Source organism: Pinus tabuliformis, chromosome 4_2 (assembly GCF_031772625.1).
Source record: "Pinus tabuliformis cultivar Carrire ecotype Pingquan chromosome 4_2, CPIR1, whole genome shotgun sequence".
NCBI lineage: Eukaryota > Viridiplantae > Streptophyta > Pinopsida > Pinales > Pinaceae > Pinus > Pinus tabuliformis.
In genome coordinates this window covers 727,360,367-727,372,973 of record NC_142304.1, presented here as the reverse complement: position 1 = coordinate 727,372,973, position 12,607 = coordinate 727,360,367, and the positions used below count along the sequence as shown (strand labels likewise).

Below are 12,607 nucleotides of genomic sequence, written 5' to 3'. Positions count from 1 at the left end.
ATGTGATTTTTAGAGATATTTTCCAATATTTAGTCAAATTAAGGGTATTGTTTAATATGCCACAAACGCACGTGATATGTCAGAGGTTCATTGAGTGAAGCCCCCGTGATCTCAACAAAGTTCATGGCATGGCACACTTACATTAAAAATGAGCTCCCTGATGAAGCAAATGACTTATCAATTTGATGAGCATTTATCCCATTATTAGTTTAGTCTTATTAGACCACTCTCTCATTTTTCATTTATCTCATGCAATAAATGATAAGTAATGAATTCCAACGGACACATGTGGAATGTGAATAGTCACATATGGAATGTAATAAGTCATGAATAGAATATGAATAGTCATAGAAGTCAAAAAGTCATGGGCAAGCTCAAAGGTCATTGTTATTTGTTATAAATAACTCATCATAACTCAAAGAAAGGCTTGGATTCTTGGAGTCTTGCCTTGGCTTCTCTTATAGTGCATTGGAGATATATCATTCTTTGGAGAAGCAAGTTGTGGCTTCATGCTCGACTTCTGGATATAGTGTTTCATTCATGTAACCATGTACTTGGGATCTTTCACTCTTAATCAAAAGATATATGAGCTGACATGTCTTCAAACATGTATCATAGATATAGTAGGAATATTCTTGTTATGTTTATGATATATATTGTTTTAATCACATACTAAGTGAATTAACTAATTTGTTTCTTAGGTATGGTTGTTGTTGAATGAGTGTTGTTATGCTTTAACGATTGTTGTTATTATGTAGACTAATATGCAGATATTCAACAAGTCTTTCTCTTCCTTCACAGGTCACCCTTTAGGATAATACTATTACTTTTCTAATTGGAGGCTCATTTTCATTTACCAGTTATGGATGTTCCCCGTGCACCTTACGTTGGGTGTCTCACAAATCTTACATTATTGCTACCCAAATAAGTGTTGTGATGTCCTATGTTTGTGTGTGAAACCAAGATATATCTTTGAAATGTTTCCAACGGTGGTCAGACCGTATGACCGAATGGGACTCCTCCACCAAACGATGTGAGGTCTAATTGGTACTTCACATCGGCGATATCCCCTTACAATCTTGGTTGCATACAACACCATCAATAGGCCCTTACAGGATGGATAAGACCTATGAGCCTTTAGAAATCTTTGAGGGTAGTATCATCCCTCTCTAAAGAAATTTCTAGACCTTAGAATGAGCTTAGAAGCTCTATTGTGACTTGTAAAAATTTGGACATGGAGTCCTTTACAAAGCCCTTTGGTTGCATGATACTCAAGATCTATGACTGAGATTCAATGGGAAATCAGGTTATCAGATCCTATGGCATCAAGCACATTTCTAAAATCGTAATTTAGATACCATAATGATAATAGACTCTAGATTTTTTTAATCAATGAGAGATTATCCCATCACCTATCATGGCATGTCAGGTAATCATTTCATTGACATCAGATCATTGGGAAGGAAAAAACCTTTAATGAATTGTTGATAGGATTCAAGGGTTATATTTCCATGTTTAAGGGGTTTGGAGTGTTTTTTTAGCCCCTCGTAACATGGATGACATGGGATCCATGACCAAGAATTATAGAAAATGTGGTTATCAAGTTGTCGAGTCAGCAGTATAGGTGTATCAGTCTATTAGGACCTGAGGTTATTGGGAGCCCATTGGAGTGGACCATATCATGAACCCCCAATATTGAAATTTTCTGATAAGTTTGTTGGGTGATGATATTTTCCTTGATTGATGTTGGCAATGGGTCAGAAATATATGTGACTAAAGAATCTATTGATGAGTACCCCTATATTAAAAGAATTTAATAAGCACATCACTTGCTGGGAGTCCAATATTGATATGTGACAGGGATGTATCAACTATCGAACTTATCTAATTTTGAGTGTTAGCATAATTAAATGCAACCATCAATTTTTTGGAGGATTGACATGGACCACAAATTTCTTTACTATAACCTCCTTTCTTTTGCCATGGCTAATCCCTTTAATACTCTTCTTAGTTTATTCACTTGCATGTGAATGCTAAGAGATTCTTTTTTTTCATTATGTAAGTTTCACTAATAGCCCTCATAGATTATTTCCTATTATTAGTCATTAATCCTTTCTTAAAATGACCCCTTTCTTCATTTCAATTCTTTTTCTTGGACACGTGGTTGATGTTAATTCATTGATTTTGTACGTGCTCCCTTCAATCCAATTTTTTTGCTTCCTTGAACATCATCCTTTTCGATGTGTTCTGTATTACATGCATTGATGACTTTAGTGGAGTTACCCAACAATGCCATTGGGACAAGGGAGGGTGGCTCATCAAGGACTGAAGAGCAATTAGTTAAAGTGCCTCAACCTCAGAGCTCCAGCTTACCACTATATTACACTTTCTATAGGCCTCCTGGTGCCATTGTCACCAAGGAAGATATGAAGTTCAAGGCACCAACTAAGCAGAGGCGAGCTGAAGTTCAACAAGACAACTTTAGCAGACATAAAAGGGGGGCGTGGTGGAGAATGAGGATGTTTCTGAAACAGGATCATGCCCCAAGCATCCTTCAAGATGAGGCATTTTCCAGGCTATATGATGATGTGCATGACGAGGATGAGGACGAAGATGTGGGGTGGCCTTGAATGGAGACATATGAGCCATGCCATCAAGGTTTTGGTGGACTCACCTTGATGTCGCCATTCCTTCCAAGATGTTAGTGCAGTATATTGTTAAGGCTTTCATGGAGCTTCCCCATCTTTTCCATCAAAAATTTTCTAGGATCACCCTAGCACAAACTATGGCATCTTTCCATCAAATTCGTGGAAATAAGGCCTCAATATAATTGATACTTTTTAAAGACATCCCCACTGATAACAAACTAAAACAAAGGGAAATTCCATTAATATTAATAGCTCACATGGGAACTTGTTACTTCAATGTCCTTGAAGATTTTTTGAAGGGTGAATATGGCTTGTCTTGTTGGTAAACATTTAAGTGCCTATGGAAACCTTGCAAATTTGCAAACTTTGGATTAATTTTTTTTTTACTTCAATATTTTAGGCAATATTTAATGTTTTAGGAAATATTTATAAATAGTGCTTATGGTTTTCCTTATTCATAAAATTGAAACAATGTTTGAAAATTAAGTTGGGAGACATCCAAAATTAGTAAGATTGTTATTTAGTTTTTTGGGGGAAGAAATGTAAAGTTTAAATTTGTTTATTTTATCTTATTCCTTTTTAAAATGTTATTTGTATTAATATAAATATAATATAAAAAATAGTATTTTTAAACTTCAAGAGTTAAGAGTTTATTTTCTTTAAAAGTAAGGAAATACACTGGAGTATTTAATGTAATGAAAGTCTCTCCCCTTATGGACCACCAACATCTTATTTGAAATTATGTAATTTTTTTTAAATAATCTTAATAAATCAAACTATATTTATAAATCAATAACTTCTTTCCTCATTATTAATTATCATTTAAATTATGACAAAATTTAATCACTTTTCATAATTATTCATAAATAAATATATGTTATTTAAAATCAATTAATTTATTTTTAAAATCAAATTATGTTATAATATAATCAATATGCACTAACTTTCAAAAGCAGGGATCGCTTTTCATAAATGTTATTGAGAAAAAATATTTCAAAAAACCTATATAAAATTTCTATATTGAGAGAACATACCAAATTTCTGCATTGACAAAATATACCAAATTTTCTATGTCAAGATGATATATCATCCATCTAAAAATCCTTTTTTTAAAGAGTTTTTTTTTAATGTGTATGTGCATGGACCAGCGAGAAATGATAACATCTCTGACTCCTGCCTGCTAAAATCAACCGTCTTCCAAAGCAATCTTAGAACTTTCAAAATACTATGTAGTACCACACAGGTAGAAAATACTTTAGTACAGTGGTGTACAGTGGTGTTTTCTATTGCAGATTTTATAATTAAACAGGCAATTTCACTAATTTATAACCATGGTAAATTGTCTTATGAATAATTGAATGAATTTTTTTTAATAAGTTGATAAATTTATAACCATTCTAAAGTGCTTTATAAATAAACGAAATGATTTTTTTTAATAAATTGATAAACTTTCCCTATTAAATTAAAACGTTTATTCAAAACACTTTGTTAAAAAGATATAAGCCCACGAATCATAAATGGAACAACCGAAAAACTAAATCAAATTAACATATGAAAGGCTGATATCCTTATTAACTCGATCTTTCACTAAGATACACAACCACGTTTAAATATTGAAACGTGGAGAATGGTTCTAAACTTGTATTTCAGTTGATGTCAACAAAGTCGTTCTATCAGATGATGCTGCCATTTTTGGCAATTGCGTTCGGTTGCCTCTGAAAAGTGCTTAAATGCTGCGTTGAAATGGTGGAAGCTTTTGACCCCCTGATACATGGCATAGGGTCATCAACTGATTTCTCCACGTGAGAAGCGGCGGTGTTAAAATCTCGTCTGCTATAAATATATGATACAATTCTGCAATAATTCTGGAAATTCCGCTGTACAGTTTTCCAACTGATTCAAAGAATGAAATTTTCTCCAGGTTTAAATGTGAAGAAAATCTATGACGCACCCAGATTTTGTAGCACAAAATTGAAACCTTACACAGCTTTAATGAATCCTTGGGTTCATTACCAGAAGCCCGCTGTTTCCAAATTCCATGCCGCAGTAAAATCGACGTCAAAGGACATGTCTTGGCTCACAAGATCTCTGTTCATATAGTATTGCAGCTCGCTCGCTTCACAGCAATCCTCATACAACTCAAACCCTTGATGAATCTCGAAGTCGTCCTCGAAGTGCCAGATTTCATTAAGTGATTTAAGATCCGGATTTTCCGGTAAACCCTCCGGTGTTTCTTTGGGAGATTGCCAGATTTCGGCCTTTATGTCCAGAACAGGGTTCAGGGGAATGCCGAGCTCATCGTCTGACGCGTCCAGAAGATAAACCATCTCAGCCCGCGAGGCAGAAGCACCTGAGCTTATGTCAAATGTAGACTTTGTTCCGTGCTCGTCCGAAGCTAGGGTTTCCCCTTCTTGGCCGCTAGAAATATCGGAAGACGCCGAGCTATTCCCAGAGTTTGACGAGGGATCAAAAGTGAAACAAGGCATGCCAATCTCTTCCTCCAGGCTTTTCATGACTCCATTTACGACCTCCTCATTGGGAGCGTATTCCTCTTCTTCCTGTGATAGGATATTTTCTAATACCAGCACAGAACAAAACAGGTCTTTCTCTTCGCCGTAGAAGCGTTTGGCCTCCCGGATGTGAGTTGAGATCGGCAGAGCTTCCGACTCTCGGCCGCGCTTTTTGAGTGCCTGAGACATGATTGAAAGACGGCCCAGAGATTCGAGCACGGAACGCAGAGGTGGTGCAAGGACTAGACGAGGATGATATTTCGGAAGAAATGCTCTTACTGCTCTATAAAAACCGAAATCGATAACGGAGCGAATACAATAGGAGTGGAGATCAGGCTATGTATAGCATCAGACGGGAAGCTAGATACAAAATCTCTGTTCGAATTGGGGTAATTGAACAGGCTGGCATGGGAAGGGTCCTTGCAAAATTTCTGAGGGCGGGTATGACTCCTCGGGTTCGCCATTTCCCATATTTAAACACGACTGAAGCCGTAGCTTAATTCGCGGATGTTAAATTTTCATACAATTAGTGCAAACGTGCGTGTAGGATGCCCATTTGGACCCAACATCTCGAATTTTCAAGGTGTCCAACTGTCCAAGAATACCTTTATCACGGAACTACGACTTGGCGCGCGTGCCTTTTCGTTGGTCGGTGGATGGAGTGATATCAACAGCGTTCGCCTCAGCGAAGCATTGGTGACCGGTGATTTGGTTGGGATACAACTTCTACTTCCAATAAAATAATGGATGAATTTAGTTTGGAAGGAAGGTTTACAACACATGGTGTAGACTTCACATCTTTGACGTGAATTTATTAATTAAAATTTTATACCTTTCAAAATCACTTTGCTTTTTATATTGAAAGTTGTGTACGGTGAGGAATCCGCTAGAAAAAAAAACCGGAAGTTATTTAACTTTAGTAGATTTGGAGAATATTTCAAAACGAGGAAACAAAAATAACTTTGGTAGATTTTGAAAATATTTCAAAACGTGGAAACAAAAAAATTAACTTTTTCATGTTTATCTTTTTTACATTTTCAAAGAAATTAACTTTTTTATGTTTATTTCTTTTTACATTTTCAAAATATTTTTAGATATATCTTTTTTACATCACCCATATTTATCTAAAATGTTTTTGATTTTTAGTTAATATCTAACAAATTTCAACAGATTCCAAAATATTATTAAAATCTAGATATCCATCGAATTCCAAAATATCATGTCCATCCAATTCCAAAATATTATTGAAATCAACCTTAGCATTATATATAAGGATGCCATTACCTGCCCGCAAGTCACATCCTCCGACCATACATAGCGACCATTTCGTCCTAAGGTTCCGTAATCAGTGTAATTGGGGTTGGTTGACAGAGCAGCATTTATAGGCCATTACCAAGAGCCCGGGCGATGATGCCGCTGACCTCGATGGATCAGCTAACCATCCCACGGACCGATCAGCCCGATCGATTCTCGTCCCCCAGTCCAATTGAATGAAACAAAAGGACCTGCTCCCTCGGGGTCTTGCAAGACGCGAGCGACCGGTAGAGAGATGTGAGGGACACGCAGTGATAAATTATAGCCAGCGACATGACATATGAGGTGACGAATATCGTATCCGAAAACAAGGGATAGAGAGGAATTAATCAAGTGCATCATAAATATTTTTTATATATTTTTTCAACCTGAACAAGGTCGAATAAGTCGAATATAGATAAAATTCTAAACCTTTCGTTAATAACATGAAGTCTTTTCTTTACCGGTAAGCTTTTCTAAATATTTAAAAGGCTAAAATGTATGAGTCCAAAATTGCAGACTCAACGGGATTTTTTTATTTTTGACCGGTGCAACGTTCAAGAGTGTAAACATATGAGTTAGATTATAAGGGAACTCTTGCTATTTCACAATGAGCAGTTTTGTTTTCTGTTTGTTTTTTTTTGCGAGAGTGAGATTTAATAATTATATAGAAAGTTTTTCAGAATTTTAATTTAATTATTAATGATTATTAAATGTATAATAAAGATTTAATTTTTATAAAATAATTTTATCAGTAAATATAAATTAAAAAATTTATTATATTTTTTTGTTTTTTAATTAAATTAATTAATAGAAAGAAAATCAGATAAATAAAATTATATAAACAAATATTATATAAAATAAGTTATATCTTTTTAAACATGGAAGATTGAAAAATAATAATGTTGTAAAAAAAATTATTTATAAATTAAAAACACACAATTTTATAATAAAAATCTTATTTTAATTTAATTTTATATATATTTAGCTTATATATTAATTTTATTTATATTTAATCAGAATAATTTAATTATTGAATTGAGGCTTCTGTGAGTCTTAATTGTTTAATTGAGGCTTGAGTAAATAAAATTATACTCTACATAATTTTTGTAATTTTAATTTTAATAAACTTTAAATGGAATAAAAATTTTAACATGTTTTATCCATATGTAAAACTATAAAACTTGCTAACATAATCTCTGATTCTGATTCGACAAATCTCTCTGCCATAAATAAACAATATACCGTTTACCGTTTACTGTGCTCAAAAAACATTAAGTCCAACCACCCTCCACATTAATTGTGTTAGGTAAGTCTTCTTGAGAGTTCATGAGATGGTCTCGAGTTTTCTGGGGACTTAAGGTAGCTTCTGAAGAATCTAGAAACTTCTCTGTTGTCTATCAAAATCCTTGGTTGGTAATGAAATGAGCATGTTGTGTTTTGTGTTCAGTGTTCATGTTGTGTTCTCTGATATGGTATCGGAGTTCAGGTGAGCTACGAGCTCAGAGCTAGAATTGTGGGCACGGTGTTGGTGAGCCATGTAAAAGAGGCAGTGAGTCTGAAGGCTCGGTTGTGTGCAAAGAGAGTAGTGGAGTTAATAGTACAGAAGCGTTGTGAACCCTGTGAGTTAGAGCTTTGTGTTGTCGTGAGACTATTGAATCTAGACGAGTATTTGTAAGCGTCGTTGGACGAGGCTGAATCTTTTCTCATGGAAGAGACCATTTGCTGTTGGGTGAATCTGTAGCATTGTGATATTGTGTGCGAGCTCCGTGGAGGCGTCGGAGAAGTGTTGAGCTGAACTGAAGATTGACGTCGTTGAAGATTGTAAAGAATTTCTAGTCGAAGGTGAAGCCGCTGAAGACCGTTGCCATTTAGAGGATACTATGTGTTAAGCGCTGGATCCTGAGGAGCTGCCTGGATGAAGCGGCCTACATTAATACTATTAGACAGTCATTTTTTGAGGAGGTGCCGACGGTTTGAGTAACGTTGTGGGGCCGTGAAGATTGGAGTGTTGTTGTTGCTCTCTATGCAGTGTTGTGGGGTCGTGAGGATTGGAGCGTTGTTGTTGCTCTTCGTTCTTCCTGTTCTTCGAATGTTGCAGAAAAATCTGTTTGCTGCGTGTAATGGCTGTGGTGAAGGGCGAATTCGCTGAATTTGTTACATAATAAACAGTTGAATGTGTTTTGCGTGTTCCAACCACGAAAAGAGGAGAGAGACATTGCATATTAACAGTTGGTTTTTTTCTATTTGGAGCTAAAAAGATCCTTCATTGGAACAATTTGTGCGAACAAGGGACTTAATATTCCACTCGTAAAGTTGATTTTATAAATGTCGCACCACAATAGTTTGAGAAATTTGGTATGAGCAAAACAAAGTTGAATGTTTTTGGTTTACTTGGAATTAAGTTGATAATCACTTGGAGTTACGTGGATATTTTACATATTGGAGCTATTTACCATAAAATAAGTTAATGAATTTCTGTTATCTTTATTGTTAATACAAAGCCCTAAGTTTATGCAACGTCCTAAGTTTAGGGCTTTGTTAGGCCGATAGGCCTTCCTATGCATCAACAATCGTCAACACTTTTAACATGCTCCGTTGGATCCGGTGAGACACTTTCAATGGTTGATTTGAAGTATGATTGCTTTTTCCAAATATCGTTTAGTTGCCTTATTTCTTTTTCCCATTCTTTTATGTCACTATTGAAGATATTTTTACCGCTTTTTCTCTGTCCTTTGTTGTTGCTATTCTTCTTCCCTGGCTTTTGGCCATCACTGTTCTTCTTCCCTGGATTTACTTGTAATGTCTATTGTAGTTAGACATCCAACGATAACAGGAACATGTGAGTTGTAATGGATGCTGGTACAATACATTTAAAGAACGCTAAAAGTTAGCCGTAATTTTGAGATCGACATAAAAATACTTTTCAAGCAGCAAATAGTTCACAGAAGGTTCACACAAGGGCTCTGATAGATTTCATCAAATGACATCTCTGCCTGCCATGACCGCCCTCAGTTCTGATAATATAAACATGAATTCCAATCTGCAGAATGCCTGGACTGTACCATCTTATATTACTGTTAAGAAGATGAAGATGAGAAGAAATCCCCAAAAAAGCAGCAGCATTGTCAGAGCTCAACTGGTACAGTTTCAAGCAAAGAGAAGGATGGATGTTCCGTTCAGACAAGGAGCTAGGAAAGGAGAAGATTATATAAAAGAAACAGAGAGGATAGTGAAGATTACATTTCCAGATTCTTCGAGGGTTAACTATTTGGGTGACAATCTCTGGCGAGCTCGTCTGAGGCCTGTCACATTCTTCACCGTTACGGCCATCCCCTTCTGTGATGTCAAGTGAGTTCATTCATGTTTAAAAGCTTCTTAAACATCACCCAGTTTCAATTTCTTTGTTTTTTCATCTTTTGAAAGCGACCAAATGTAATATCTACATGGGGTTCTTTTCAAATTTGGAATTATTGTAAGCTATTTCTGTGAAAAATCTGCGTTGCAGGGTTTTACACACAAACAACATCCAATAGATTGATTTTAGATATAAAAGTTCTTCCAGGTCAGAATAATGGATTCGATTTCCAATTTAATTTGCAAGGAGAGCTTCTTGTACACAGGGAGTCATCTTCGGTTTTAGAAAGTGAGCAGACTCCTAGCTTCAGAGGGTGGGTTACAATGGGGTTAGATGCGAATCTTCCATTACCCTTCTCTTTGATGCCAGATTATATTGTTCTCCCGGTTGGGAATGGTATCTTGGATCAAATTTTAGGGGCCATGGAGAGAGAATTGTCTTCCAGAATTATAAGGGATTACAACATTTGGTGCCATGTTTCGACTCAGCTAACTGGTACAGTTCCACAACTGTCCGCTCCATGAGTTTTTTACTTTTCTAAATTCTGAATTTGAGCATACCAAAATGTATCGTTGTTTGCTATAGTGAATATAATGTATGTAAATCGAATGTTAATAGAGGTTAAATCTTTTCTGTACTTTTTGCTATTTTAGTGAATATAATGTATGTAAATCGAATGTTAATAGAGGTTAAATCTTTTCTGTACTTTTGAATCAGAGAACAAAGCCGGTCGAAATACATTGAAGTTAAAATATTAGTTAGTCCCATGAATAACACAGATACATCTCAGGTTAACGTATTTTATATCAAGAAATTGAATGACATGACCTTGGAGTGTTGGTGATGTTCTTCTGTTTTCCATTTAATGCTACAATAGTTTTAGCTTTTTTATATCTATAAAAACATTAGATCTCTTCTGATGCAAATTTGATGCACTGAAATTTCGTTTTGAACACTTTAAAAAGTTTCAGACAGCATTCAGTACATTTCTAAGTTTTGCATTACATTCTAAAATGATTAAAAAAGATAGAACATTTTAAAAAGTTTCAGACAACATTCCGTCGGTATATTTTTAAGTTTTGCATTACATTTTAAAATGATTAAAAAAATAGCTAGATGTTAGGGTGGTTCAGATAAATTTGATTTGGTCAAGTTGACTTGTAGTTTTCATGTTTTATGCTTATTTTTTTTATTCGAAGGTGGAAAAACCTATCAAACTCAGGTGTCAAACCAACAGTGAGGACTGTCATCTCTGGCTGCTATCCGCGAATGTAGGTTTGACTAATCACTGTTATCAAGGAAAACCACGCCACGTGTAATAACTCGCTGGTGGTCCGTAAGGGAGCAGGCTTCCACTCGTGCCAGATGCCTCTGGGTCTTGGGCCGTTAACCTGTTTCCTTACGTCGGAGGAGAACGAGCTCTTAGCCAAGCAGAAGCAGTTTTATGGCATACTCCAGGCCGACATGTTTTATGTTTATAACAATTCATAGTTTTATTTATGGTATTATTCTCTAATATAATTTATTTCAAAACTCAACAAAATCAATGATGATTATTCCCAGCGGCTATTAAAATCAAACAATAGTGTCTTTAAACACATCTACTTCTCTCCATGTTTTATAATCCTAACACTAACGCCAAGATAAGATAAGTTGCAATATCTTACTACTCATAATTCAGTTGCTATATCTTACTACTCATAATTTCATTATTTTGGCACTGTGTAATCGATATTTTCGAAACCAGTTTGTGTGTTATCTATCTCTCCTTAAATTCAGAGTTTAAGGTCAAACTAAATGTAGAGATATTATGATCTCATTGACATAAAACATATCAATATATTTTTATTTTACTTCAGATGCAAGTCCATGGAAGCCAATATATCCCTTCAAGGATTTATTTTATTTTGGGCAATTTATTGACTAGGTTTAGTTTGAATGATTGAATTATTATAATATTTATTATTTTGAATCAAAATACAATTCTTTCAATTTAACATTTCTATTGGCCTCTCTTTGCACCTTTTAGGGCAATTGCTAGTTAATACAAAGCCCTAAGTTTGTTAATAAAATTGTAGTCGTTGTTTTCAGATTGTGATCCGAAGTTCATGGAAGTTTCCAATTAAGTGAAAGGTGGTTTGTGGTGTTGATTAGTGATAGGCTTCCTAACTTTTTCAAAATTGGTGTTTTTTATTCATAGTTTAATGGGTGGAATGATTAAATGATGTTTTCTTTGTAATTATGGAATAAAAATTATTAAAAAAAAAATTGTTAATTTGCACGGTGAGTAAAATTAAAATTTTAGTGGTTGAATTTTTCTATGGTTGCTTAGATCTGAGGAGCTAGTGTCAGATAAAATTGTTAATTTGCACGGTGGGTAAAATTAAAATTTTAGTGGTTGAATTTTTCTGTGGTTGCTTAGATCTGAGGAGCTAGTGTTGGATAAAATTAAAATTGTGGTGGTTGAATCTTGGTGTGGCTGTTACGATCTGAGCTGACACCTGCAGTGAGCTAGTGTTGTATGGTTGTTCAGATTTGAGCTCATCGCTGCAGTGAGTTAGTGTTGTATGGTTGTTGTTGCAGGCTTACAATTAAATTGGAAGGGCGTTCGCAGACCAGATCATAAAGCTTTAAGGCGTGGCTGAGTGTTAGTTTCTGTGCTTTTTGAAAGAGTATATGTGTGCTCTTACTCAGCGTAAGGAAGCCGAAAAATGAGTGGAATAATGTTTGATAGTGATATTTTTTTAAATTCTTTTTCAAAGAGTCTATTTGGAAGTATTTTTGGGCTAGGTAATGGT

At 35.2% G+C, this 12,607-nt stretch overlaps 1 protein-coding gene and 1 pseudogene across 1 annotated transcript; one reads left to right on the top strand and one right to left on the bottom strand.

Annotated features, from left to right (window-relative positions):
- Positions 1-4,198: 4,198 nt before the first annotated feature.
- LOC149171648 (uncharacterized) lies at positions 4,199-5,687 on the bottom strand. The gene has a single exon (XM_089427547.1). It carries the CDS (start codon positions 5,345-5,347, stop codon positions 4,658-4,660), a length of 690 nt encoding a protein of 229 aa, XP_089283673.1. The 5' UTR covers positions 5,348-5,687; the 3' UTR covers positions 4,199-4,657.
- Positions 5,688-9,434: 3,747 nt separating this feature from the next.
- On the top strand, positions 9,435-10,369 carry LOC149171647 (uncharacterized; annotated as a pseudogene).
- Positions 10,370-12,607: the final 2,238 nt, after the last annotated feature.